General features: G+C 55.8%; 15 protein-coding genes across 17 annotated transcripts; 4 read left to right on the top strand and 11 right to left on the bottom strand.

Moving 5' to 3' along the window:
* Window positions 1–37: 37 nt before the first annotated feature.
* IUM83_00456 (uncharacterized protein) lies at window positions 38–864 on the bottom strand (the record flags this gene model as incomplete). Its single annotated transcript, XM_067924230.1, has 5 exons — window positions 38–242; window positions 312–379; window positions 449–560; window positions 626–755; window positions 840–864. 5 exons carry the CDS (start codon window positions 862–864, stop codon window positions 38–40), a joined length of 540 nt encoding a protein of 179 aa, XP_067788687.1.
* Window positions 865–1,124: 260 nt separating this feature from the next.
* IUM83_00455 (Endonuclease III protein 1) lies at window positions 1,125–1,894 on the bottom strand (the record flags this gene model as incomplete). The annotated part of the gene is made up of 4 exons (XM_067924229.1): window positions 1,125–1,268; window positions 1,365–1,522; window positions 1,621–1,711; window positions 1,793–1,894. The coding sequence occupies 4 exons, from the start codon at window positions 1,892–1,894 to the stop codon at window positions 1,125–1,127; spliced, it is 495 nt and encodes a 164-aa protein (XP_067788684.1).
* Window positions 1,895–2,048: 154 nt separating this feature from the next.
* On the bottom strand, window positions 2,049–4,019 carry IUM83_00454 (Endonuclease III protein 1; the record flags this gene model as incomplete). The annotated part of the gene is made up of 1 exon (XM_067924228.1): window positions 2,049–4,019. The coding sequence occupies one exon, from the start codon at window positions 4,017–4,019 to the stop codon at window positions 2,049–2,051; it is 1,971 nt and encodes a 656-aa protein (XP_067788685.1).
* A 209-nt stretch (window positions 4,020–4,228) lies between these two features.
* Window positions 4,229–4,993, bottom strand: IUM83_00453 (uncharacterized protein; the record flags this gene model as incomplete). The annotated part of the gene is made up of 1 exon (XM_067924227.1): window positions 4,229–4,993. The coding sequence occupies one exon, from the start codon at window positions 4,991–4,993 to the stop codon at window positions 4,229–4,231; it is 765 nt and encodes a 254-aa protein (XP_067788690.1).
* Window positions 4,994–5,250: 257 nt separating this feature from the next.
* Window positions 5,251–6,833, bottom strand: IUM83_00452 (regulator of chromosome condensation (RCC1)-like protein; the record flags this gene model as incomplete). The annotated part of the gene is made up of 5 exons (XM_067924226.1): window positions 5,251–5,446; window positions 5,533–5,636; window positions 5,706–5,832; window positions 5,903–6,504; window positions 6,591–6,833. 5 exons carry the CDS (start codon window positions 6,831–6,833, stop codon window positions 5,251–5,253), a joined length of 1,272 nt encoding a protein of 423 aa, XP_067788691.1.
* A 362-nt stretch (window positions 6,834–7,195) lies between these two features.
* IUM83_00451 (uncharacterized protein) lies at window positions 7,196–8,512 on the bottom strand (the record flags this gene model as incomplete). The annotated part of the gene is made up of 1 exon (XM_067924225.1): window positions 7,196–8,512. The coding sequence occupies one exon, from the start codon at window positions 8,510–8,512 to the stop codon at window positions 7,196–7,198; it is 1,317 nt and encodes a 438-aa protein (XP_067788688.1).
* A 386-nt stretch (window positions 8,513–8,898) lies between these two features.
* IUM83_00450 (Intraflagellar transport protein) lies at window positions 8,899–13,677 on the bottom strand (the record flags this gene model as incomplete). The annotated part of the gene is made up of 4 exons (XM_067924224.1): window positions 8,899–12,955; window positions 13,027–13,282; window positions 13,360–13,462; window positions 13,546–13,677. The coding sequence occupies 4 exons, from the start codon at window positions 13,675–13,677 to the stop codon at window positions 8,899–8,901; spliced, it is 4,548 nt and encodes a 1,515-aa protein (XP_067788689.1).
* Window positions 13,678–13,906: 229 nt separating this feature from the next.
* Window positions 13,907–15,604, top strand: IUM83_00449 (putative peptidase; the record flags this gene model as incomplete). Its single annotated transcript, XM_067924223.1, has 1 exon — window positions 13,907–15,604. One exon carries the CDS (start codon window positions 13,907–13,909, stop codon window positions 15,602–15,604), a length of 1,698 nt encoding a protein of 565 aa, XP_067789270.1.
* Window positions 15,605–15,667: 63 nt separating this feature from the next.
* Window positions 15,668–17,063, bottom strand: IUM83_00448 (Serine/threonine-protein phosphatase 6 regulatory ankyrin repeat subunit A; the record flags this gene model as incomplete). 3 transcript variants are annotated; one of them, XM_067924221.1, is made up of 7 exons in its annotated part: window positions 15,668–15,859; window positions 15,926–16,033; window positions 16,102–16,206; window positions 16,307–16,504; window positions 16,592–16,749; window positions 16,817–16,871; window positions 16,947–17,063. In XM_067924221.1, the coding sequence occupies 7 exons, from the start codon at window positions 17,061–17,063 to the stop codon at window positions 15,668–15,670; spliced, it is 933 nt and encodes a 310-aa protein (XP_067789267.1). The 3 variants fall into 3 exon arrangements, with proteins under 3 accessions (XP_067789267.1, XP_067789269.1, XP_067789268.1); XM_067924220.1 differs by having other exon boundaries at window positions 15,944–16,033; XM_067924222.1 differs by having other exon boundaries at window positions 16,981–17,043.
* Window positions 17,064–17,092: 29 nt separating this feature from the next.
* Window positions 17,093–17,814, bottom strand: IUM83_00447 (Serine/threonine-protein phosphatase 6 regulatory ankyrin repeat subunit A; the record flags this gene model as incomplete). The annotated part of the gene is made up of 5 exons (XM_067924219.1): window positions 17,093–17,102; window positions 17,173–17,343; window positions 17,420–17,520; window positions 17,596–17,705; window positions 17,787–17,814. The coding sequence occupies 5 exons, from the start codon at window positions 17,812–17,814 to the stop codon at window positions 17,093–17,095; spliced, it is 420 nt and encodes a 139-aa protein (XP_067789276.1).
* Window positions 17,815–18,685: 871 nt separating this feature from the next.
* Window positions 18,686–19,435, top strand: IUM83_00446 (HSF-type DNA-binding protein; the record flags this gene model as incomplete). The annotated part of the gene is made up of 1 exon (XM_067924218.1): window positions 18,686–19,435. One exon carries the CDS (start codon window positions 18,686–18,688, stop codon window positions 19,433–19,435), a length of 750 nt encoding a protein of 249 aa, XP_067789275.1.
* A 725-nt stretch (window positions 19,436–20,160) lies between these two features.
* IUM83_00445 (putative peptidase) lies at window positions 20,161–22,065 on the top strand (the record flags this gene model as incomplete). Its single annotated transcript, XM_067924217.1, has 1 exon — window positions 20,161–22,065. One exon carries the CDS (start codon window positions 20,161–20,163, stop codon window positions 22,063–22,065), a length of 1,905 nt encoding a protein of 634 aa, XP_067789278.1.
* Window positions 22,066–22,144: 79 nt separating this feature from the next.
* On the bottom strand, window positions 22,145–23,920 carry IUM83_00444 (DEAD-box ATP-dependent RNA helicase 25; the record flags this gene model as incomplete). Its single annotated transcript, XM_067924216.1, has 1 exon — window positions 22,145–23,920. One exon carries the CDS (start codon window positions 23,918–23,920, stop codon window positions 22,145–22,147), a length of 1,776 nt encoding a protein of 591 aa, XP_067789277.1.
* A 210-nt stretch (window positions 23,921–24,130) lies between these two features.
* On the top strand, window positions 24,131–25,038 carry IUM83_00443 (transmembrane emp24 domain-containing protein 2-like; the record flags this gene model as incomplete). The annotated part of the gene is made up of 3 exons (XM_067924215.1): window positions 24,131–24,596; window positions 24,693–24,800; window positions 24,896–25,038. 3 exons carry the CDS (start codon window positions 24,131–24,133, stop codon window positions 25,036–25,038), a joined length of 717 nt encoding a protein of 238 aa, XP_067789272.1.
* A 212-nt stretch (window positions 25,039–25,250) lies between these two features.
* IUM83_00442 (uncharacterized protein) lies at window positions 25,251–26,054 on the bottom strand (the record flags this gene model as incomplete). The annotated part of the gene is made up of 1 exon (XM_067924214.1): window positions 25,251–26,054. One exon carries the CDS (start codon window positions 26,052–26,054, stop codon window positions 25,251–25,253), a length of 804 nt encoding a protein of 267 aa, XP_067789271.1.
* Between the last annotated feature and the right edge of the window lie 266 nt (window positions 26,055–26,320).

The raw sequence follows: 26,320 nt of genomic DNA, 5'->3' as shown, positions 1-26,320 counted from the left end.
TTGTGGATTCTCGCCCAACATTAATATATTAGCGTATTTAGTTTTCAGCGATGTACTTCTCGAAGTCCTCCATCGAAAGCATGGCGTCCAGATCGAGCGATGGTTCTGACTTCTTGTCGTCCCGAGAATGGTCTTTCGGGTGAGATTTTGTATCTCGCTCAGGCAGTGGCTTGTCGTCCATCGCTAGTTCCTCCATTTGCTGCATGATTCGGTCTCCCTTTTCACCCAGCATATAGTCATCCCTGCATAATGTCACGATCGCATACGTGAGCAGTAGGATAAATAGGTGTGCTCCGGGCACGTAGGCTTACAGAAGTCGGTTCAGCTGGATATCGTCGCCCGCTGTAGGAACGGAATTGTCCGACTCAGGGTGGGGGTCCTGGCACCATAAAACCCAACAAAGATCCTCAGTTTCCACCACTTGTGTCCACCTACGGCTGCATCCCACCTCTTTCTTCACAGGCTCGGCAAATAAGTCGCGCAGTTCACGGCGATTTTGCGGTTGGTTGGGCTTCGTGTCGTTGGTTTGCTTCCAATGGTGGAGCTTGGCCACAATGTCTCTGAGCGCAGGTTAACGATTAGAGTGTATGTACTAATTGCAATAGTATTTTTTTGCCGGGCGTACTCGTCTTCCTCGTCGTCCGAGAAGAAGCCGCGAGAGGCCACTTGGTTGTCACTGCGATTCAAGTCCTTCTCGGATCCTTTAGCAGGGGCGATGTAGCCGTCCGTGTGCGCCGCATCAAAAAACGAAAAGGCTGCGATCAATCAGGTAGGCGTGAGTAGTCGATCGTCCAAATGGCTGTAAGCGAAATCGCTAGGGGCAAAAGAGAAGTCCTCACTGAAGCGCGTCTTGTTGTCCGACATCGTGATCCAAAATGCCTCGAAAAAAGATTCGCTTGTCAGTTAGAGTGGTACACGGTACCGGTGTTGGAGGAAACGGAGGAATCCAAGGCACAACTCGCATTGCTGGCAAGTTACCAGTGGCAACCTGCAGCTACATGGCGCTCTAATCCTGTGTCCATGTGGTCTAATGACAATCGATAGGGGATTTACTGAGAACTATCGAGCGTTTCGATGTTGGTCTAGAGGCCCAGGCAGTGCCTGGTTACTACGTGTACAATACATTACAGACCGCGCACATCCAGCACGCCGCCCTTGAACCGTCCCTTGGTAGCCTGCACGCCGTAGTCGACCTTCTTCCGCTTCTGCTGGTCCCTCGACGTGCCGCTGGCCTTCCGCTTCCCCGTCACCACATCCGCCTCCTTCATCTATTATTTCAAACACCACGGTAACAATAACACCACCAATTCCGTCAGCAAAATGAGCGAAGTACAACCCTTTCGCAAATACACCGATTGGCGTACCAGTTCCTCACGGCGCTGCTTCTTGGCGGCGCCCTTGGTTTTCATGCCGATCAGTACCTTGTACGGCACACTGCGGCTCTTAGCAGCTTTGCCACCAAGCGCCTCGATCTTTTTGGCCTCGTGCGCCTTCTTCTCCTTGCCCTTCAAGTTCGAAGTAGCTGCCAGCCGTCAAGTCAACAGAAACTACCATCAGTCCCTCGTCGAGACAGCTCCACACCACCGAAACCTCAGCAGCAGCTCAACGACAGTCACGCACCAAACTCCAGCACCGAGTCGAAGGTGTCGTCGAACTCCTTGCGGATCTCCTGGCGCAGCGTCATCTCCGACTCATCGTCCTTGGCTTTGTTCTGGTCACAGACGCACAGACTGTGTGTCAAGCACACGAAGCAGTCGGAAAGCGAGCGAATCAGCGGAATCCGAGCACAAACCTTGGCGGCGCGGGGCTTGCGCTCCTTCCATGACTCGGTGGGGCACTCGAACACCTGCACTTTCTTCTTCTTGCCGCTCGCCACGGGGAACTGGAACGCCATCGTCGACTCTGGTCGCTGCTCGAGCAATATGGGCGAAATTAAGCGCCAATCAAATATGAAATGGTGTGTGCCACGTAAGTTGAAAATCTGTGACGCGCGCAACACACTTCAACTTACAGCTGGAAAGTATGTATAGCTACGAAAACTCGATGTTTTACACAAGAACCTGAACCTGGAAGAGACCGCTACTAGCTGCTGGATGCGAGTCGTTGCTATGATCGTTATCGTCGTGTTCGAACAGCTCGTCTTCGCCGTCGCTTGTGCCGTCGTCGTCCCCGTACAAGCTACTGCCGAGATCGGACCCGAAGCTGTCCCGGATGCTGCCGCTTGCGAATGATTCCAACTTGTCGTCGCTCTTCAGCTCTTGCTCGAAGTCATAGAACCCTCTGCTTTTGATGACACGGCTACTCCGCATAGGATTCGTACGGGTGTCGCTTCGCCTATCCGCGGAGGTTGGTGAGACAGTGGTGCGCGGTGGTGGTCCATTATTGTCTTGGTTCTGTGACTTGGGACTCAACGGGACGAAGACGCTTTCGCCAACCAAAGACTGGTTGAGGACGCTTTCGTCGTGAGATGGAATTGCAGGGATTGGCCGGTAGCGAGATAGGCGTTGGAAGCGCGGCGAGTCCATAGCAGTAATAGTCATTCGCTTGTTGGGGGTGGGCGCTGAAAAATCTGCCATCGACATCGGACTCGGTGGCTTTCTACGACGCCCTTGCACTGCAGGATGAGGGGGGTCATGGATGCTTAAATCACCGAGAGTCTGGCGAATCTGGTTCAGTCGAGAGTACGGCTGTGATTCAGGAACATCTTCAGAGTGATCCGGAGGTGCCGAACTATTGGGCGCGTTATTCACATCAAATCCCACAGATTGAGCTGGTGACAGTCGATGCTGGAGAGAGATAGCTTGATACTGTTGCTGCTGAGCTTGTTGCTGCGCTAGCTGCTGTGCTTGCTGGACCTGCTGAGTCTGGAGATCCGCGTGATGTTGTTCGTTCAAAGCCCGCTGTGCGTCAACAAGACTGGCCATCTTCTCGTTTTCTAACTGCAACAGTGCGCGCTGCACACGTAACTCCTCCTTTTCCCGCCGCACATCGTCTCGCTCTCGGCGCAATTCCTCGCGTTCGCGTCGAATTTCCGCCAGCAGCGAGCGGTACTCATCGATGATACGGCTTTGCTGTTCCAACTGCTGGCGCGATTCTTGTGTGTCGTTGTTCTGGGAGTATAGCTGCCGTCCCACAATGCCGTTTACTGTGCTGCGATCAAACGTGTCGCGACTATCATCCCTCGCAGTTTGTGGATTTCCTTGTGGTATCTGAATCCGCGCTGGGGCAGGTGGGGGGAGCAAAGCTTCAGCGGCTACGGGATTACCATACTGACGCTCTCTCTGATAGTAGTTGTCATCGTCGTCCCGGCCGTCGCTGTTGAATGCAAAATTGTGGCGGCTACTCGTCACCTGTTGGAAGTCATTCCTCTGCCTGTTCCCTGCCACTTCCGGCGGAGACGGTAGTGCATGGTACGGGGAGTTCGACTCCGTCGTGTTCTCATTGAACTCAGCGTTCATCGCAGGGGAAAACTTCCCCAACCGTCTCTGCGCCCGAAGCTGCTGCTCGCGCAGGTAGCGCATCTCCTCCCGAGCCGCGTCTTCTTCGCCGCGCCTCCGCTCCTCCTCCTGTTGTTCCTTCAGCCTCGCCTTCTCCTGCACCTGTTCGTCCAGCATCCTCTTCCACTGCATCTGCTGCGCGCGCTCGCGCAGTCGCTGGCTGGTTTCGCTCTCGTCTGTGACGCGGAAGCGCGGGTGGGACGACGACACGCCGTTCGTCTCGCCCGTCGCAGCGCCGCGGTCCTGCCGCTGCTCGTCATGGAGGTCCACGCTCTGCGTGAACTTCCAGGGCGACTGGGAGGCCGCCGGCATGTCCAGGTGGCCGCCCTCCACCAGCCACTTGGACGGCGAGCGCTCGCTCGGAGCCAGCTTGCGCTCGAGTTCCTCGCGCTCCATCTGCTCCTGGTGCTGGCGCGCGCGGCGCAATGCGATCTGGTGGTCTAGCTCGCGAGCGTAGGCTTCTCGTCGACGCTGGATCTCGCGTGGGTCGTCGTCATTGAGCCCGGCCTCGGAGGCCCACATCGATAGCTGCTCGCCGTAGTCGAACGGCGTTTGGGTTTGAAGAGCAGAACGGTTTTTTGAGAGGGAAGCGATGTGATTGGATGAGAAAATCTAGAAACGAGTTTTGAAACGGAAATTCACGTTGAAGGGTCTTATTGCTAATATTTAAGGGAGAATGGACGGCGCCACCACCCTGCTTGGCTGGGAGGAAGAATTGGCGGCTCTGCTGCCTAGAAGTTCAACGAGTTGCCGAACAGGCACGAGTCGGCGTACTCGCGACGCAATTCCGCCATCGCCTTCTCCACCTGCAGGTCGGTGCGGCGGCACTCGGACTGGAGCAGTTGGAACCGCAGCGACACGTCGCTCTGGAAGCGCCGCAGCCTCTTGCGCTCCTTCCTGGTCCCATCTTTCCGTGATCGACGGCGATGGTGGTGGCGACTGCTGCTGTGGCGTCGGTGGCTGCTGCGATCGCTGTCACTGCTGCTTCCGCTCGCACTGCTTCCGTCGTCGCTGCCATAGCCCCCGCCGCCCGCCTGGGGCCCGCGCAGCATATTCTGGATACGAACGCGCTCCTTGCTGCGTTGCTTGCACTGCTTCAACATGTCCAACAGCTCGTCGTGCTCTCGTCGCAGACTGCTGAGTCGCTCCTGGCCTCGTTGGAACGTCTCCTCCTCTCTCGCCAGCCACTGCTTCTTGCGCTCCGCCTCACTGTAGAGCTCCGCCAGCGTCTCGTGGACGTCCATGTCGCCCATCTCGCCTGAGGCTCCGCTGTGTGCCAAGCGCAGCGTCTGCGTGGAGCTGCTGGTCGCCCGCCTCCCCCTCCCACCGGACAGTTTTTCCTCTGTGCGCACGCGGAAGACGACGGACTTCTCCGTGGTGCGCAGGACGCTACGGCGGGGTCCTCGCTCGGCAGAGTGCATGGAGGGCCAGCCAGGAGAGCGGCTGTGGCCGTGCGAGCGAGCGCTGGACGACGAGGACGCGGCGTCCTCGCTCATGGCGCGAGGTCTTGCCGGATCGGAACTGAAGTTTTGATGGGCTAACGAAGATTGTGAGAACGTATATTTGATTGGATACCGCGTACGTTAAATGGATGTGTTCCAGGATGTAGAATGTAATATCTTGGAAATACGTATGGATACGTCTATCAACTTTGAAAAACTGCAACTTGCTGTACATTTGTCTATGTAGGCCGTTCCTGTCTAAGATCATCCTTCTGCCGTTAGCTGGTCACTGCACGGTGGTGGCAACTCCATCATAGTTCGCTGAGCGGAACGGGCTTGTTGGTAGGGAGAGGCGAGATCATGGGCGAGAAGATCGGGCGCGAGCTGTGAATCAAAGCCACCGAGTGCGCGCCACCAGCAGAAACCTGGCGAACAGGAATTGGACCGAGCTCCAGGCGCGTTGGCACTGATAGCGGCTTCATGTCCGTCAGACCCAAGCGTCCGTGGCTACAAACAAGACAATAAATACACAAGTCAGCTCTTACAACTCGACATTGTAGCTCAATGGCAACGGGTACGCTGCAGTTACGTACTCAGGACGCCCTGCGACGTAAGCGATACCGTCGCTCGTGACAAACAAAGTGTGAGAACCACCGCATGCAGCCTGAATCACTGTCTGTCCCTTCAGCGCTTTCACCTGTGGAGTAGACAAGCTCGAGGTGTCAGCAGACTTTATCCTGTTGTTCAGCCATAAATCAACTCGTACCAAGTGTGGTCGCGTACGACTCTTGGTGTCACCCAGACCGAGTCGTCCATACTCGCCTCGCCCAAACGCGTAGCAGTCTCCTGACTTGGCCACCACCACCGTGTGCCAGCCTCCGCACGACACCCGCCTGCACGAACCGTAACCCGTTAACAACGAACACTAGCACCTGAACACCACCCGCCAGCCAGACAACTTACAGCGCCGGGATATCATCGAAAAACTCGACGCGCTTCGGCGTCTGCTGGTCCGACGTCTGGCCAACACCGAGCATGCCGTAGTCCTCCTTTCCCCAAATGTAGACGTGGCCCTGCTCGGTAACAGCAGCCGAGTGGAATGCACCGCAGGCAACCTGGACGACCTTCTCGCCATTGAATCCTTCCAGCAGATGCGGGCGACTCACTCCCAGGAGACCCTCGTCCTCCGTGTCCTTCAGCCACGCCGACCCAATGCCCAGCTGGCCACTGTCACCGCGGCCCCAGACGTAGACACGCCCCAAGTTGGTGAGCGCAGCCGTGTGCGTGCCGCCACAGCTAATCTTCACAATGGATTCATTGTCGACACCCTCGAGCAGTGGGCACTTAACTGGCAGCGACTCGTGCGCAGCCTCGAACTCCTTCGGCAGCCCCAGCTGGCCCCAGTGGGTCTCGCCCCACATGTACAGCGTTCCGTCGCTGGTCACAGCGGCTGAATGGCAGCCTCCGCACGAGATGTAGTCCACCTTGAGTCCTTCCTGCTCGAAGAAGGCGATCTTCTGTGGCTCATTGATGCTCTTGAGGTCTCCGTGGCCCAGTTGTCCCATCTGCATATAAAGCACATCCAGCAAGCAGGTGAGCAAGGCGCTGGGCCCGTGCAAAGCGCAAGAGCAAGAGACTGCGAGGTACGCACCGATCCCCAGCCCCACGCGTACACGACGCCGGCGGCCGTGAGCGCCATCGTGTGGCGCGATCCGCACGACACGGCCACGATCTCCTCGCCCAGCAGCCCGCCGAGCTGCTTGGGGAAGTTGGAGGCCGACACGTCGTCGATGCCCAGCGTCGGTCGCCGCTTGGCGCTCGTGCCCAGCTGCCCGTCGTCGTTGCAGCCGAAGGCCACCACCGCGCACTCCGCAGCGCCTGTCGAGATGCTCATACTCGGTCCTGGTCTTGTGGTGGTCGGGCGCAAATTTGAATGTGAATGACCAGCTGACGACCAGCACCACCTACCGTACTCCGGATTTGACAGTGCCGAGTTCTCTGACATTTGTTTCTCTCAGTGAGAGCAAAGAGAATCCTAACTTTTCAAACAATAAATACCTGATCAAACGAAATCATACTACTTCAACATGTTAGAGAGGTTTTATAGGAAAGCCATATTGATAAAGTACAGTGACTTATCTAAACCATTATATCTTCCATGAATATTATATGTTACCGGTGTATTGCTCCTAGAATAAATTACGTAATTTATAGAATTTCATGTTCAATTAGACAGGAATGTCAACTTGTTCCTGGTCAAGCTCGTTCATCCACGGAGAACTGAGGGGACTCACTGCTTGCAGTAACCGGGGCGAACATTTGGGCTTTGAGGATGTGGAACTTGGGCCCGCGCAGTCGACCACGTTTGCCCTCGAGTTGCCGCTTTATCTCAGCAAAGCGGACGGCGTTCTGGTTTCGATTGCTGGTCCTACTAAAGTCGACTCGGTCTCGTGCCTCTTTTCCAGCGCTATTGCTGTCGGTACTTCTAAGCGAGTGGTGCACGTGCGAGGTCGTCTCAGGTCCTACATTGTCGTCATCTTCTTCCTCGTCGATGGCATCGGCCCCGTACTTCTTGGGCAGCGTGGCCTGCTGCACGATCATGCGCGTGGTGCGCTTGATCTGGAACTGCTGCTTGTATTTTGCCACCAGCCGTTCGCGGAATGCTAAAGCCTTCGCCTGCTGCTCGCGGGCTGCCATTTCGCGACGGTAAGCCTCGCGCTGAGTTGGGTACTTGATCGTCACTTGCAAGGCTCTGCAGCGGCGGCGACTGGCATCACCGCGGACCAAGCGCTGGATCTTCACGGCCGGAGACTGACGAATACCCTTTAGCCATCCTTTCTGTCGCTTGAACTCGCGAAAAACCATCCGCGTTGTCAGCCCGCGCCACCGCGCCTGGATGCGGCTGACCAGAGCGTATTCGCGGCGTAGTACACGCTTCGTGATTTCCAGCACATTGTTCTCAACCTTGATCAGGGTAGGTCTGCCACCCGATCTGCGCACGTACTCTCTGTAATTCCAGTAGAAGACCCCAAGCTCGGCAGTGTTTGTGTACCAGAAGACCGGCGGCTCGTTGGGGCGAGCAGTCAGCGCGTAGCTAAGAATTTGTGGTGCCATAAACCGGATTATCTGCAGGCATCGCTCGATGATAGTTCGTCTTCGTGCCTGCATGCCTCGCACTCGAGTTTGAATTCTTGTAGCGGCTCGATTGATCTTTCGTAGATACCGTTCGCGCTCCACGAGCCGACGGCGGAATTCCAGGCGTCCGAGGAATCCGCGCGCAATACGTTGCAATAGAGCAGTGGCCGGGACGCGTCGACGTTCGAAATCTTTGATGGCATTGCGCTCCTCTTCAATCTGTTCTTGAAAGCTCACGACCCCTGCACGCAGATATCGCGTGCTTCCGCACCCTGGACACTTTGGCACTTGCTCATACAGGAGCGTAGTGTCTTCGCTTTCGCCTGTATCGTTGAGTGGCTTCGTGGAGGCAGCCAGTTGGTCTGCCTTGCGTCGAACTCGCTGTACGTCGATGAACGTCACGCAGTTGCATCGCTGGCAAGTCAGGTACGGCGTCATGGCACTGAGCAAGTCGTCGTGAATAGCCGCAGGGTTTTGGCAGGCAGCACTCTCGCTGTCACCCCACGCATCTGTGGTGGCCGAAGGTATACTCGACGCACCGACTTCATTGTTCAGAGCGGTTGGTAGCTGTTGGCTGCTCCGTGGTGGGCTAGTTTTATCCGGCAGTGAAGTGCTGGGCATGATCCTCGCGATCTCTGGCCCAGAAGCATTTGGGCGTCGGGTCACCTTTTCAGTTTCTACACGAGTCTTTTTGCAACGTGTAGACTGAAGACAAACGAACTCGGCATTAGATGCGAAGCTAATGAAAAGAACTATTGTGATCCGTGTTTCATACGCAAGTGTGCATACCGAATTTCCTTTGTAATAGGATACGTAATGTGCTGCTATTCGTCCTCTGCGATGTCTTCTTCCATCTCGTCCTCAACCTCTTCGTCGTCGGGGCGCACCATTTTGTCCTCGCGTGAATTTGGACGGCTCATAGCAACCTCGCGTGAACCTGGACGATTTTGAGCTTCGCGAGAGCCTGGACGGCTTGAATGGGCTTCGCGGGAGCTTGGGCGGCTTGATTTGGCTTCACGCGAGCTAGGGCGGCTGGAGGGGGCAGATTGTTTGTAATCGCTAGGTGACGGTCTACGGCGTCTATCATCCCCCAGAGTAACGCCTAGCTTGGCTTGTACGGCCTCCACAACACGTGGGTCCACGTACGTCTTGAGTGTGAGTCCTCTACGCTTCATCTCCTCCATAGTCTCCAAGCTCTTGTTCAGCTCGCCTTCCTCATAGTACGCTTCCGTCAGCATAGCGTACGCGTCACCCACACGGATGGCCTCCTCAATACCAGGCTCCTCCAACAATTTTATGACGATATCCATCATCTCCTTCGGGTTGTGTTTCACCTGCTGACGAGCGATGACAAACTGTTCGACCAGCAGTATACGCTTTTCATACCGCTTCAGCAGGGCGTCCTTGCCGTCAGCGCGAGACTTGGACACGACTTGTACGGCTTCTTGCAAAGCGGAAATTGCCTTCTCGTAATCACGATACTCCTCGATCTCAACCTGCGCGCAGCCAGCGTAAAAGGCTGCAAGTTGCTCAAATGCACGTGCCTTGGTGTAGAACCCGACAATATTCTTCATGATCTCTGTGTCCTTGCGCCAATCCAGATTCTGCAGGTAGTTGGCTGCTAGAACGAAGATTTGGGCATTGCGTGACACGTTGGCGAAAAAGACAACCTTCTCGGTGTCACCTGACTTAAGCAAACACTTCATGGCCTTGAGTTTGTTACCAGCCTGGGTGTATTTCTTCGTTGCCAGGTGGTACGAGCCTTGCTGCTTGCAGCATTTGGCCAGCTTCAGAAGTAGCTCGGTGCGCCTCTTCTTGTCTGCAGGCAAGGTTGTGTCGTCACCCTTCGGTGGGGTCATCTTCTCCGCCATTTCCTCCGTGACCTTCACGTCGTGTTGCATGCACACATCTAGTGCCTCCGTTACACGGTTTCCGATCAAGCACAGGTGCACCGCCTTAGCATACTGGCCATTGGCAATGAAAAAGTCGGCGCACTTCTTCAGGATAGCAGGCGAAGTGTTACCAGAGCCACCGAGTTCGTCCGTGAGGTGATGCAGCTCCTCAAATAGTTGTGCCTGAAAGCACAAGTCCAGTGCCTTGGCCACGTTGCCTCCTTTGTGATAAAGTTGAACGGCTTTCTCCATTTCACGTTGCTCTTCAAAGTATGCCGCACAATCGAGCATATCGTTTGGCTTGCTCATAAGCGCGAAGCCCATGAGGTCGGCATCCATGCGATGTTCTTTAGCTAAACGAATTGCATGGTTGTAGCAACCACCACTAGCGAAGAAGTGGATAGCGTTCGAAATCTCGTTATGTGCTTCAAACTGCCTCGCCAAATGATACGCCGCGGCTCGATTACCACTTGTCTGTGCCACTTTGGCAGCAGCTTGAAAGTCCTTCTTGAAGCACAACACCCGTACGATTGACAAATAATCCTTCGCGCGTTGGTAACTTTCCACTGCTCCATCAAATTGGCCCTGACTCTCCTGAAACTGTGCCCACCAAATCAGCAAGTCACGGTTGTTCGAGGTAGCCACATACTTCTGAAGCAAGTCGATCTTCCCCAGCTTGAACAGCATACGAGGGATATCTTTTTGGTGGGTACCGGCATCCTCGTAGGCCTCCATTGCCTCCTTGAGGTCGCCCATTTCCTCATAGTGTCGTGCCAGTGCGTGATATGTGGTTTTCAGGTGGATTCGGTCGCGTTTGGACGCAACATCAACAGCTTTCTTCCAGTAACCACTAGCTTGGTACAGTTTGTTGAGAAGGTCGTAGCGGCCACATTCACGGTAAAGCCGGGCTGCATCGTCGCGTAATCCTAGTTGAATAGCGACCATAGCAATCGCCACTTCTAGTTCGGGTTCTTTCTTGGCCTCCTGTACGGCAGCTGCACCTCGAGCATGACCCATGTTTCCGAGGCACACCTCAGCCACATCCAATCGCTTCGTCTTCACGCACATGCGAGCCATGTTCTCCCAAACCGATGGGTTCTCGATGAGCTTGACTGAACGGTACGCTTCATCCATATTTCCGACTGTCATAAAATAGCAGAAGTCGATGAGAGCTTGCTTCGCCTCGTTATTAACCTTATCCAGCCCAGTGAAGTCACGCATAATCTGTGTGCGTAGGTAACTAGCTGTGTCGTAAACCATTGGGGTTTTCGAGACGGGGTTGTTGGCCTTCGTCCGACCAACGTGCACTACCGTAGTGGCATCGTCGGAAGAACCGTTATCAACCTTTGCCACAAAGTACACACGGGGTACCTGAATGCCCAGCAATGCCGTATACTTCAGGTCCAGGTCGAAGCTATCCTGCATGAGAAGACCGTGCTCATTTGACGCAAAAATAATGGTAACCTCTTTGTCCGACACCAAGCTACCTCGCGAGCCACTGACACCACCAGCTCCTAAGCCGTCATCGGGACCTAAGTCACGACGACTACCAGCGGCCCCACCACCTGTCCCCAGTGTAGATATATCGTTACCCGTTTTGGCAGTCTCACAAATAAGCAACCGGGGTTCTTGAGGATCGAAGAATACCGAGTTTGGGTAGCGAGATGCACCGAAATCGAACTGCTGATAAATGTTGAGATCTGTTTGGAACAAAAAGAGTTTGCTCAATGGCTCGCGCATTCGCAACGCGCCTTCAACGCGATCAGCCAAGATACAGATTCGAGTGCCGTCCGAGTTAACACAAATGGATCGCATCACAGCAGTCCTAGTCTCCTCGCCATAAGCTTCGGGGAGATTACCCATACTTCCCAGCGCCTTTGGATCACGGCGGGACACATCAAAGACACGCAAAAGGCCGCGATCTGTGCCCACAGCAAGAAACTTGTTCTGAAGAGACAGCATGGCTGGTCGACCCTCAGCCTCCGTGAACGAGATCGAATTTTTCACGACTCCAGCAAGATTACAGATTTCAACATGATTCCCGTTTGCTCGATAGATAGATTCGCCGCGAAGTACCATCGCACTTGAAAAACACTTGAACTGGTTCGTAATTTTAGTATCACCATCCTTCAACTCATACACTTCTGCCTTCGATCCGTTCCACGCGACAAGTGTAGATCCATCATGAGATACGCCCTTGATTCGCAGCGATGCCTCTAGCGTTGCCTGTGTGATCGTCACACCGGACTGCACTCCATCTTGAAACTTCTCAATAGAGAGTGTTTTGGGTCGCACTTGAATCACAGCTGTATCACCACAGAGTGCACGCTGCATGTTACCTTCGTGAAGGATGACCACGCCCTCAACGGTGTTGGCATACAGCGCTGGATGCGCATTGCTCCATCCGATGCGAGTTACCGCGCGTCCAACTTCTGCAGTGAAGAGTAGGTCCCATCGATACGACACTGTAGCTGTTTCTCCATTACCCTCGGTGCTGTCAACGAAGGAAGTGGCGCGCCAGAAGAAAACCGCCCCTTGTGCCGTACCAGCCACGAGTACACGTCTCCGCGGGGAAAAACTTAAGTTGTTTACGTTGTAGTTCAGTCCACTTGACTTCGGCAGACTCAAAACACTGTTTTCTTCTGTGCGAATGTTCCAAAATCGTACAATCGCCTCACCAGACGCGATGGCCAGTAGTCCAGGACCAGCCCACTTGGTTTCCAACAGTGATCCTTCCCCCGCTAGGCTCAGTTTGACCTTCGTGGTTAGCTTCACAGTACCGTCCGTCGCTCCAACTTGGTAAACGAAGAGCTGCACTGCTCGTGTGATAACAATCAGGCGACTTTGCTCCTCATAAAACATCATAGAATCGATAGCGTGATTCAGGACCTGAACGTCCGTGATGTGCCCCAAGTCGTCAGCACGATGCACAGACCCTACTTCACCACCGAAAAAGAACTGTGGGCACGCGTGCTGAGAAAAGTGATCGCTACGCAACACAGTCAAACGACAGCATGAGCAATAAAGACGGCCAAGAGTACAAGTGGGGGATGTAACTACCTCTTTGCATTGTCCCTCGACGCAGCTGGAAGAGTGGCGAAAACACAGTGAGTGAAGCTTCCCTGGCGTGCGTACTGTGTGCTGAGTGTAAGCTGGCAGCGACTGTCCACTTTCCACACGGCAAACACGCCGTTTTCGTCTGCAGACATGAGGCGGTTGCCTGCAGGTGCCCACTTGAGCAGGCACACGCGACTCGTATGCGGCGAGTTCACCTCGCGCGCCGACTGCTCCTTGAACACCCACAACGATACCATTCCTGGCACGAGACCAGTAAAGTGAGCATAAGGTCCGACATCATGTCACTCTTGCTATCACCCAGCAATCAGCGCATACCGTCGCTCCAACCGACAGCGAGCGCCCCGCCACGAGGCTGCCAGGCCATCGTGACGACGTCGGCGCTGCGCGAGTAGTTCTCCAGTCCTTGCTGCTTCTCACCCTGCATCGGCCAAATTGTAACCACGACGCATTATCAGCCTACCAGCGACAACGGCACCACAACACAGCCGACAGGTACTGTACCTCATCCGTGAAGAAGTGGACCTCCCGGTTCTCCAGCGCCACCGCGAGCACGGGGTCCAGCTCCCCCCACACGGAGCACACCTGCCGCAGGTTCGCAGGCACCGCCACGTTATAGTCGTAGAACAAGGCCATCTCCGCCCCGCGCTCTGCTCCCAATCTTACACAGTGACCATAGTGCCATTGAAGCGCCGCGCCGCTTCAAGATACACTATTCCTGATCATAGGCTCATGACAGTTATTAGTGTTTTCGTGTGTCGCACACCATGTTAGTTTGAGTGGCCGCGGTTTTGACTGGTCCCTATGTCTCGAGCTCAGTAGGTCTGCAGCAGGGTCAACGTCAACTAACGGACACTCGAGAGACATGGCGGTGCAGGCGAAGACGTCGGAGGCCAAGGGCAAGAGCTACAGTGGCGGCGGCAAGGGCGGCTTCAACGCCAAGAAGCGCCCCGCCGCCCACGGCGAGGACGGCAAGAAGTCGTTCATGGACCAGAAGCTGGCCAAGAAGCAGCGCAAGATGCAGCGCCCGCACTACGAGATGGTGACGCGCGCCAAGCAGATCTGGAACGTCATCCGCGAGCGCGACGTGGACAAGCAGAAGCGCACCACGCTCGTGGAGGAGCTCTACTCGCTCGTCAAGGGCAAGATCTACGACGTGGCCGCCAAGCACGACGCCTCGCGCGTCATCCAGTCGCTCATGCAGCACGGCAAGCCCGAGCACCGCTCGCAGATCGTGCTCGAGATGAAGGAGCACCTGGTCGAGCTGGCCAAGATGCAGTACGGCTGCTTCCTCGTGCAGAAGATGATCCGCTACGGCAGCGTGGACGACCGCGCCGCCATCGTCAAGTGCCTCACGGGCCACGTCGTGCAGGTGGGCACGCACAACATCGCGGCCAACGTGCTTGAGTACGCGCAGGAGTACCTCAAGCCGTCGCAGCTCACGGCGCTCAAGCTCGAGTTCTACGGCCGCGAGTTCGCCTACTTTCAGTCGGAGAGCAAGCGCAACCTCGCCGACATCATTGCTGCGCACCCGGACAAGAAGGCCGAGGTGCTCAAACACCTTAGCACCATCTTGAACCGCATGGTGGACAAGCAGCTCCTTGGTCTGGCCTTCGTGCAGTCCCTGCTGTGGGAGTACATGTGCAACGCGGACCACGACGACGTGATGCAGATGGTGGCCAACGTACGCGACGCATCGCTGGCGCTGCTGGCCACGCGCAATGGTGCTCGTGTTGTCAACACGTGCATTTCGCTCGGTGCTGCTAAGGACCGCAAGCGTATTATCAAGACGCTCAAGGACAAGGTGCTGGACGCGTGCAACCACCCCAGCGGCTACCTCGTGATCATGCGCATTCTGGATGTGGTGGATGACTCCGTTCTCGTGCAGAAGTCCATCCTGGCCGAGCTGAACGACCACCTCTTTTCGATTGCTATGCACCCTAGCGGACGGAAGGTTCTGCTGCAGCTGTACAGCCCACTCAACAAGAAGTACCTTTCGCAGGACGACCTTACGCTGCTAGAACCTCCTATGCTGCCGTCGCCGGAGGACCCGACCGTCATGGTGGTGAACTACAAGAAGGACCCGGATGCTCGTCGCGAGGAGCTGCTGAAGGGCCTGCAGCCGAAGCTGGAGGAGATGTGCATCGAGAATGCTGCTGCCCTGATGCGTTCGAAGGAGGGACGTGATGTGATTGTTGAGGTCGTGAAGAGAAGCGAGAGCACAGACTTGGCAGAAAGCGTGGCTGCTGCTGTGCTGGCAGAGCCCAGTGAGGAGGAAGAGGAACCTCTTCACAGTGACGCCAATGGCCACTTTGCTCTGCGCCGCCTGATCAAGGAAACGTCAATGGCGGAGTCTCTGCTAACTGCTGTCGAAGAACAGTTGCCGCAGTGGGCATCCAGCAACCGTGGTTCCTTCGTGGTGCTCTCGTTCCTGGAGGCTGATAACGGTCCCAAGAACGCTTCCAAGATTGTCAAGAAGGCGCTCAAGCCTGCGATGGGAGACCTGAAGAAGCTTGCCGACACGCAGAAGGGCACTAAATTACTTCTTGAGAAGCTCCAATAGAGAGGAGATAGCTCAAACTTTATAGATCCAAAGCTTTTGTTGTTATCGTGCTTCACTTATCGATTACTGCTCGCTATCATCGTCACTACCGTCGTCATCATCAGCACTGTCCGCACCGGTGGCGACTTCGTCGTCGTCGTCGTCGTCGTCTTCGTAGGACGCAACAATTGGATTCCCTTCTCGCCAATTTCTGACCAGTTCCAGTATTTTCGGTTGCGAGTGAAGAACAGCGAGGTATGAAAGAGCCTCGCCAAACTACAAGGGCGCAGGAACAAGTAATAAGGTGTCACGTAAGCGAGGAAAGTTTTCGCATGGGCTTACCTTGTTCGGCTTCTCTACCAGTTGAGAGTCACACTGCTGGAGCATATTCATGAGGAGGTTGACACTGCCGTTGGCAGCCGCATAGTGCAATGCAGTCATGCCTTGTGCCTAAAGCACACTCAGAACAATTTTAGCCACATCAGTCGAATGGCACAGATTGTCTGCCTTGTACATACGTCTTGCAATGCGAGATTCGAGCCTGCGTTCAAAAACACCATGCCTATCTGGTGGAGAGGTGTTCCTCCTTCAGCGCAAAGCATTAGTGGTGTCTGACCGAATACCTGTTCAGCGAATACCCACAATCACAATAGCAGGTGAGCGAAGTACAGGTGAGAGGAGAACACGGGTAATAGAGTGCAGAGTATAAGGACGATCACCTACATTTCGTGCATCAACAGAAGCACCCAGCTCAATCAACGTTTCTGCAGCTATCTTGCTCTCCCCAACTACAGTCAGCATCAACGGAGTCGTTCCCCACCGGTCTTGAACATTTAAGTTGGCACCGTACTTGGCAAGAAGACGCACACTATCCAGGTTACCGACACGACTGGCCCAATGCAGTGGTGTCCATCCATCTCTCTATTCACGACGACAAAGCACCATCCGTTAGGTGGAATTTTCACACAACCAAGCTCTTGGCATGAATTTCCTGCGGCGCGTACTTACGTCTTTCTTGCTGATAGACGCTCCCTTTTTCAGCAAAACATGGCAAATGCTGGTGCGGTGCAGCGTGCATGCCCAGTGGAGAGCGTTTCTGCCGTCGGAGCCGTTTGCATCGATATCGATCTTGTTGGCGATGCCCGACAAAATTTCATCCACGTTGTCTTCAAAAATGGTAAGAACCAAGGCATTGGACAGGAAAAGCGCAAAACGGAATCGATCAGCTCTTGCCTGTTTTCGCTGCGAGTGTGAACCCGTCTGCAATTTTCCCAGCTCTTTTCGCTTCCTAGCACCACACACGGAACAGTATGCAAGGAATTTCAACATAATTGTAGCATTTGTTTGGAAATGCGGACCTTACATAGTAGGAGTGCGAAAGCCGCCACAACACGTACGTCACCGCGGCAAATGGAATAGCGGCAATAGCCAAGATAAACGTCGACCCCGTCTTGATGCAAGTGAAGGTATTGATCTTCATCTCTTGGCGACACTGCTCGTTGTACCCCGTCACCATGCGCTGCCACAGAGCCACAGCGGGGATCAGCGCCACGGTTTCAACCAGTGAGCACACTACGGGCGTCACCAACGTGGTCTCCTTCCCTTCTCCATTCCACGTGGGGATCTTGATGTCGAATGCCACCATAACGCTCAGTATAAATCCGACGATAGCGGCTAGTAGTGCCAGCACGGTGAAGGCCCTCGTTGCCGTGGCATCTTGCAGACACCACGGATCGCTAGAGGCAACAACTGAGAGCGAGCTTCTCGCTCAAGCGTCAGATCGCGCGACCAGGAGCAGGGTCTTCTACCGCAGGGCTTCGCTACGGAACCTCTTACCAGAAGCGGCTGTAGAGCGTGACAGGCTGGGCCGCCGACGTGACGTCAGTGCTGTCGACCGCGGCGCCGGCGTTGATGAGCTTGTAGCGCACGCCCGTACCCTGGAAACAGACACGAAACGATACCCAGAATCAGGTGCTGGAGAGATTCAGAGCCTCCCGTAATAATAGCCGCACCGTCAGGAACCAGAGCCCGATGTCGACGGAGTTGACGGCGTCGCGCGCCCACTTCTGGCCGCTGCACGCCGCCAGCAGCAGCATCAGCGACACGAAGCTGCACGCGTTGCCTGTCGGAGAACGGCGTTAGCGAGTAGCGGTAGCCTTCCCTACCGAGTAGGGGGCTCTGGACGCAGACAACGCGGACACACCGAGCAGGAAGCGGACGCGAATCTTCATGATGCGCTGGCGAGATGCAGATAGCGGCGCTTGAAGGTGCCTCGAAATTCCCTCTAATTTTGACATTTGGCTGTCGAATGCATATACCCTCTGTAATCGGTTGTGAATATATAAGTTGTTTCGTATTAGGATCTGTTTCATCTTCTTATATTCGATACAATTGAGCACTTGAGGTGACAAAGTAAGAGAGCTCTACCCTTTTTCCGCCCGGATTTTGCGCGGATTCCTTTTTGCCGGCCCGATTTGCGTAGGAAACGGAAGCATGCAGTCTTGCGCTTGCGATCGGGAGATTCGCTGACGCCATTCGTACATGCGCTTTGTGTGGCAAATGAATCTTTGCAGCGCCGAACACGGCCGAATCTGGGGCGGAAAGGTGTAACGACAGCATCCCCGACTCAACTGGCGCTAAAATTGGGCCAAAAACGAACGGCAGAGAAGAGGCCCAATTCCGACGGCCTGCATTTGGCGCTGAGGAGATGCTGTGTCACTGAAATCAAAAGGCAATCTCGTTCATGACGGGTTCGCTCAGATGCAGCCGGCGGGCAGCGAAGGCCGCCCCATTTGGTCCGATGCAGGTCCTGCTGCTTACCAGCGCTGACGGCAGGAACTGTGCCCAGTTGAACTGGGCCAGTTCAACCCGTCCCAATTTCTCACGAAGGGACCCTAGCCCCCTCAAGATTCGCTTGACGATGTAAGGTATACAATTCCAGCACACTATGGATTAATCGAATCTAGATTCAAAAAAAGAAAAACTATAGCGATTCACTATGGGCTTCCGGCCTGCAGGCAGAAACGCGCAGCGATCGGATGCCCGCCGGTCTCATTATCGATTTCGCACCGTCGAGCGCAAGTCTCTTAACCGCTCCGAGCAATGAACGTCAAGGACCTTCTCACCCCCGAGGCGGCGCCCGAGTGCCCGCCGTCGCCAGCGACATCGGTGGCCAGCTGCTCCAGCTCCTGCAGCACGTCCTCGACCGAGGAGGCCCCGAAGCGCGGCTGGGTGGCCCCGTTCCTGCTGCACCTGCACCAGATGCTGCGCCGCGAGAACCCCAAGATCATCCGCTGGGCCGAAGACGGCCTGGCCTTCCAGATCCTGGACAAGGAGGCCATGACCGCGCAGATCCTGCCCAAGTACTTCAAGAACAAAAACTTCTCGAGCTTCCAGCGCCAGCTCAACTACTTCGGCTTCCGCAAGTGGAGCAAGGCCCGCGCCCAGTTCCCCACCTACAGCCGCGAGCACTTCACGCGTGACAACTACAGCGAGATGTCGCTGGTCAAGCGCCAGAGCAAGAAGTCGCGCAAACGCAAAGCCTCTTCCGAGGAGGAGCAGTCCGCCAAGCGCGCAGCTGTGTTTCCTGCCCATTTGGCAGCCTCTGAGAAGTGCAAGCCCATTCTGCCGCGTCCGGGCGCCGCCTTGGAGCCCGCTGTGGCCTCTCAGCCGCAGTTCCAACCTCATGTCATGTCTCCGCTGATGCAGCGGTCGGTGTTCAGCCTGCCCGTGCTCTCCCCCGCCCGTAAGGTGATCAGCGGCTATAAGCTGCCCTCCATCCGCGAGCTGTCGCTGTCCAGCGCCATGCCGTACTCGGCCATCGGCCCTATCCGGCCCCGCCTCATGGCCTAAGTGTGTATCGTCTGTATTTTATGGAAGTCAACCTAATTATTTAAATCGAAGCAACTATTGCAACTTTTCCCTTCCGGCTACCGCTTTCCTGTCCTCTTTACCACCAGCGTAGCTAGCGACTAAACAAGTTCGGTGTGTGATGTTTTTGACAAGCAGCGAGATACGAGGTCCAAGAGCCCATGGAGCGGAGCAAGTCCGCTAACGTGATGGAAGTCACGTGACCCTGATGCTGGTGCTTTGAGTCGTGGTCGAGGGCATCAGTCGCCTGTGGTTTTGTCCTACGTGTACACTGCGATATCGCCTTGGGACATATTGGTGAGGTTGCAACAACTGGGGCATGCCTCCGCTCTCGGCCAACTCAAAGTCGCCCCTGCCGGGTCTGATTGGAGCAAGCACACTATCTGTGTTAATCGGCACCAAGAAGGTGAACTCTCTTCCCGACGAGCTGGTCCCTCGACGCTCACACTGGTGCGCATGGATCGAATTCGAAATCGTACTTATCGCAGTCTGACCGTTGAAAAATACCGGATCCCGCCGACAAGCCGCCAGACATCGCTTCACTTCAAGTTTCGCTTCCACCGATCGCCGTCTCCTGCGTCTCCTGCTGGGCCACAGCGGGATCTGGCGCGGCCAAAGCAGAATTCGCGCAGTCTCATCACCAAGTCCTGATGCAGCTACTGCTGCTGTTCGCAAGTGCGCTGCTGCCCGTGGCGAGGGCCTGCACCATGATCGCCGTTGGCCGCAACGCGACCGTTGACGGTTCCACGCTTGTGGCGCACACGGACGACGCGGGGTTCGGCGCCGCCGACCTGCGCATGGTGCGCGTGCCAGCGCAGGACCACGAGGAAGGCGCCATGCGGCACGTGTACAATGTGCAGCCAGGCTACCCGCGCCTCGTGACAACCCAGCGAGGACCCGAGTACCAGCCCAAGAACGAGCACGAGCAGCTCATGACGCCGCTAGGCGAAATCCCGCAGGTACCACACACGTACGGCTACTTCGACCAGGACTACGGCTTCATGAACGAGGTGCAGCTCAGCATCGGAGAGAGCACGAGCGGCGCCAGGACGGCGGGCTGGCCGACGGACGCCGGCGCACACGGATACAACATCTTCGGCATCGGAGAGCTCACGAAAGTGGCGCTCGAGCGCTGCGACTCGGCTCGCTGCGCTATACAGACCATGGGCGACTTGGCTGTCAAGTACGGCTTCTACAGCGAAGACAGCGGTGACCCGGCTAGCCCGGAGTATGTGAGCGCGGCGGAAACGCTGGGGATCGCCGACCGCTACGGAGAAGTGTGGGTCTTTCACGTGCTGACCGGTCCACAGAATGCCAGTGCGGTGTGGGCTGCACAACGCGTGCTCGATACCCATGTGGTGGTGGTGGCCAATGGCTTCGTGATTCGCGAGATGGATCTGGACGACCCGGATCGCTTCATGGCCTCGGAAAATGTGCTGTCGTTTGCTGAAGAAATGGGCTGGTGGGAGCCGAAGCAAGGCAACCCGTTCGATTTCACCGCCGCCTACGCGGTTCCGACTCCGGATCCAGTACGAGCATTGTACATGGGCCGTCGCATTTGGCGCGTGTTTGATCTTGTGGCGCCGTCCTTGCAGCTGGACCCGCGTCTTGGGCACTACCCAGAGTTTCCTACCTATCCGTTCTCAGTCGAGCCGGATCGGAGCCTTGACGTCTTGGACGTGACGCGCTTGTTGCGCGACTACTTTCAGGGCACGCCTTACGACTTAACCAAGGGTCTTGCTGCAGGCCCGTTTGGCATGCCTATGCGTTGGGGAGGCGATGAAAAAGGTGTCGTCGGTGGCTGGGAACGACCAATTTCCATGTATCGCACCGTCTACAGTTTTGTGCTGCAAGCACGAGCTCACCTCCCCAATGCTGTAGGGGGCGTGGCCTGGTACGGACAAAGCTCGCCGCATGCCTCGGTATACGTGCCGTTCTCGTGCGCGCAGGAAGAAGTGCCATCGGCGTACGTCCTCGGCAAGGAGAGCGAATTTACGCACGGTTCTGCCTGGTGGGCCTTCAGTTTCGTGAACAACTGGAGCATGATACGCTTTGACGCTATCAGCAGAGACATCCGTGCCCGCATTGCTGAGTTGCAAAAGGCTTGCATCGCTGAGCGGAAGGCAATGGAGCACCATGTCACTCACACGGACTCGTTGACAGCATCCGAGACGCGCATTTATCTTCAGGAGCAGTCGAATCGATTGGCGTTATATGTCGTCAAAGAGTGGTGGGCGTTTGCTTGGAAACTTGTGGGTAAATTCACCGACGGGTACATCACGACAGGAGAAGCGCCCGAGGAAATGGAGATGCCTGGTTACCCTGAGTGGTGGCTCAGGCTTAGTGAGTTTTCCAAGTGGCCTGGTGACACGCTGGTGCCGCCACACGTCCCAGAGTTGCAAAGGCAGCTTAAGCTGTTTGAGAGTCGCCAGAATGTGAGTGCTAGCCTTGTGGTTCACCAGTCTGCTGGAAGCGACAGCGCAACGGCATCGAGCAGTGTTTCACTCACTCAGCTGGGTCTCGGTGCAGTCGTTGGAGCCATCGTTGGTGCTTCAGCTACGTGGCTTGTAGCAAAACGTCAACGTCGGTCAGAATATCGGTCCATTGCATAGGTTCCTGCGAATTGACGCGAGTGGAGATTGCGTATTTATCAGCCTTACGCCTCGGATCTATATGCTCAGAAGATACCCTCTAATTTCTCTTGGCTGCTCGGCTCGAGGATCGCTTGCGCTCGTCGCTGCGGGCTTCACGCTTCCTGCTTGGTGAGGCGACTCGGCTGGGACTTGATCGGGACGGTTTGCTTTCGTCACCACTAAAAGTTCTCCACAAGCTACCTCCACTGTTTCCGCCTTGCGTCTTTCTCCCGCGAATGGATTGGTAGCCACCTTCGCTGCCAAACCTTGCCAGTTCTCCTGGGCCTTTCGACTTAGAGTTCCCAGTGGATTTAGCCGCCTTAGGTGCGGCAGTGAGGCCCGGGGTGCCCATTAATCCCATCGCGCGCAACGTCTTTTTCGGTAGCATTGGAACCTTTTCCAATCCCATCAACAGGCTGTAGAGTGCTCCTGTCTCGACAAGTTCCGTCTTGGACATGTTCATCTTCTTGAGGTTCGAGTTGTAAAACCCGAGGAACGCGCCATACGACTTCTCTGCCGATAGAGCCAAATCACTGCGGGGATGAAGGTTTGCTAAGGCACGTGTGGTGCGGTAGTTTTGCTTGTCTAGGTGGGGGCGTTGCTCCAGCTCTGAGAGCGGCAAGTCGGCAAGATCCTCCAGCATCGCCTTCTCAAAATCGGCCAACACCAAAATGCCGCGTCCTTCCAACCCTGCGCGGGCAGTACGTCCTAGGCGATGGATGTACTGGTCGCGATCGGTGAGACCCACCTGTAGCACAAGCGACACGTCCGGATAGTCGACACCACGCGCCGACACATCGGATGAGAACATGATCATCTTTTTACCTTTGCGAAAGGCATCCGCGGCTTTGGTTCGCGCAGATTGGCTCTTGCGCGAATGCATCTCCAACACGTTAGGAAAGCCCGCAGCCTGGAACAGCTGCGCCATGAACTGGGCCGATCTTGCAGTAGGCAGGAACACGATCACCTTGTACTCCGATTGCTTCATGTGCTCTTCGAGCACACCTTCGACAGCAGGGATGACATCTTGCAAGTCGCACACAAGGTACTCCTGCACTGCCTGGGTGTTGGTCTGCTGGTCATCGCCCTCAATCGTGTCAACAAAGGCGTAGTCGTCGCGCAGTGCCACGTCCTTGAGCTCTCCCGTGGCGGCCGGCAGCGTCGCACTGAAGAGCAGCGTCTGCCGCTCCTTCGGCAAGTGACTGATGATCCGCATGATATCCGGGCGGAAACCCATGTCCAGCAGGCGGTCCGCTTCGTCCAGGACGAGCACTTGCAGGTCCTCCAACTTCTGTTGGATGCGTCCGCTGTTGTCCTCCAGGTGAGCCTGCAGCCGTCCCGGAGTCGACACCAGCACGTCAATGCCATGCGGTCGCATCAGCTCCTTCACGTCCTTGTTCACTGCGCTGCCGCCGACGAAGCAGGCCGTGCGCAGGCCGTGGGCGTCCGTGAGCTTGACGGACTCCACTGCGATCTGCTGGGCCAGCTCACGCGTGGGGGAGATCACGAGCGCCGAGATCCTGCCGTGCTTAGGCTGCGGGCTCCTGATCATCCGCTCCAGCGTCGGCAGCAGGAAGGCGATGGTCTTGCCGTTGCCGGTCTTGCCCTTGGCCAGCACATCGCGTCCGTCCAGCACCAGCGGCAGCGTGTCCTTCTGCACGTGGGTCAGGAACTCGTAGCCCATTCCGCGCGTCAACACATCCTTGGACTTCTTGCTGATAGGCAGCGACGCGAACGAGGCGTCCGTCAGATAAGCACCAGGGGCGAAGCTGCTGGCGTGGAAGTCGCGCGCGCCGGTCACAGCCCGCAACAAGCGGTGGCGAGTCGTCCACATCTCCAATTGGGGCTAGGGACCCAAACTACATTTAATTTAGGTAACTTCAGAACTCGTTTCGGGGAGGAGAGTGGTATTTTTGGCGCGCGGCCACTGGCTGTAAATATAAGTCGTGACATCACTGGATCCTAATTTGGGCGCCGATTGTCCGATTGTGCACGCTCTGACAGACATACCAGAACGCACCCTGCATTGACGACGACGACGACGATGGCGCTCGGACGGCTGCTGCGCGTGGCGGCGGCGACGCTGGCGGTGGTGGTGGCGGTCTCCGACGCCATGATCGTGAAGCTCGACGGCCGCACGGAGGAGTGCTTCCACGAGTACGTGCGCACCAAGCGCACCGCCTACATGAAGATCGGCGTGCTGGACTCGACCGGGAACTACAACGTGCGACTGAAGGCCTTCGGCCCGTTCCCCTCGTACCCGGAGGAGGAGACGGTGGACAGGAACTTCTTCGACCACATTGTGGAGACCCAGCACGACGAGACCAACCAGAACATCGAGCATAATGGCTTCAACTTCGAGTCCGAGCACCGCGGCGGGTGGTACCGCTTCTGCCTCAGCAACATGCACGACAGCAGGCAGAAGACGGTCGAGTGGTACACGTCCTTCGACCTGTCCAACGAGGAGGATCTGGGCGAAGAGGACAAGCTGGACGCGCAGACGCGCCAAGGTGCGCCCGGGGAGGTGAACGGGAATGAGGAGGTTTGGATCACCGGACTGATCTATGTGTGGGGTTGCGTTTGTTTATTTTGCTTGTGGCTGGCAGAGCACATGAACGGTGTGAAGACGTCGCTGGATCGATTGCAGACGCTGCTGAATCTCATCCGCAACGAGCAGGACTACTACCGTGCGCGTGTGCACCGCCACGTTCAGAGTATGTTTCAGAGTATGTTGATACAGAGACTAGCAACACTGACTAACGACTTGTTCCGTTATCTTTGTGTGTGCTTTTTTCTTGTCGCGTTAAAGCGCTCGAGAGTAGCAAGTCGCGCCTCATGTACTACACCATGTTCGAACTGCTTGTGCTGGGTGCCATGTACGGCGCGCAGTCCTTCTTGCTGCACAAGTGGTTTAGTGATCGTGGCTACCTCTCCAAGCGCCAGTGGGCGTAAACTACATACAATGAAGGATTGACTGCATGGAAGCAGGCAATGTGCTTGTACCTATAGCAGTCGATGAAAGGGAGGGAGTGCGAACTAGCTAATCAAAAGAGCCACTGAGACCTAGTGGCCATAGAGATTCCCAACACCAAATTACTTTTTGAATCATACCTCGCTTTCTTGCATCATTACTCTGCTGTTGCTCAAAGGGCCTCCGAGTTCAGTTAATAATCCTCGTCTGAGCTCTTGCTCTCTATCTCCATCTCGTCCATAATCTCTTGGCATTGACGTCGACGCGCTTCAATAGTAGCGGCACTTCCTGCCGCTGACACCGTCACCGGGAATGCAGCTCTACCAGGAACATCCTCCTTCACCGACAGATAGAACACTGTGCCATCGCTACTCGGGGTCGCTGGAGTAAACCGATATCTGCCTTTGTCGTCAGTCAGGATGCCTCGGATCGGACTGAGATCCAGAAGCTCCCTCACGCGAGTCAACAGGAACCTGTCCGACGTGATCGCCACCTCTGATGGATCCGGGGAACCCCCTTCCTCCTCCCTTCGCAATGCTCGGAATGTGCCTTCCTGGAAGAAAAACACGCGGAACGTCGAGCGCTTCGTGAGTGGCTGCTGGGTCCCGGGACTGATGCACTCCAGCTCAATGAAGCCCGCGACGGGGCCCACCACGCCATGAATTGGCGCCTGCAGCCGGATTCGGTCTCCCGCAGGAAGCGATTCGAGCGTCGTGGAGAAGAAAATGTCCTCGGAGTTGTTCATCCGCGCACTGACCTTGGTCTGCCCCAACATGATCTGCGAGCGATTCACCACCTCAATTACCAGTCCGTCATGGACGTCGTAGCCCGAGTAAATGGAGAGGCTCTGCAGCATCGCCGACTCCATCACTTCGTTCATCATGCGCATCACCTGCGCGCTCTGCGTTAAGCTCTGCCCCACGCGCTCGAATACCGACTCGAACGACTGCTGCAGACCGCCAGCGTAGCTCTCGAGCATTCGAGCCATGTCGTCCATGGTCTGTTCGAAACAATAATAATTATTGTTTTGAAGGGACCATGGACGAAACAATAATTATTATTGTTTCGAAGGGGCAATAGACGACATGACAATTATTGTTTATTATTGGCGCAATTACAGGTATAGACATGGCTACACAGGTGTACTGGTTGCCCAAAGTGATGCTAGACGTCCAGTTTCATGCGAGTATATTCTAGTCAACCGACTCATCCTTCGTTGCAATAAATTACGATTGGGTTCTAATGATGAGGAAGTCACTTGGC

Source organism: Phytophthora cinnamomi (assembly GCF_018691715.1).
Source record: "Phytophthora cinnamomi strain GKB4 chromosome Unknown Contig53, whole genome shotgun sequence".
Classification (NCBI taxonomy): Eukaryota; Oomycota; class Peronosporomycetes; order Peronosporales; family Peronosporaceae; genus Phytophthora; species Phytophthora cinnamomi.
Note: the sequence above shows the minus strand (reverse complement) of the source record. Positions and strands in the feature narration are given on the sequence as shown.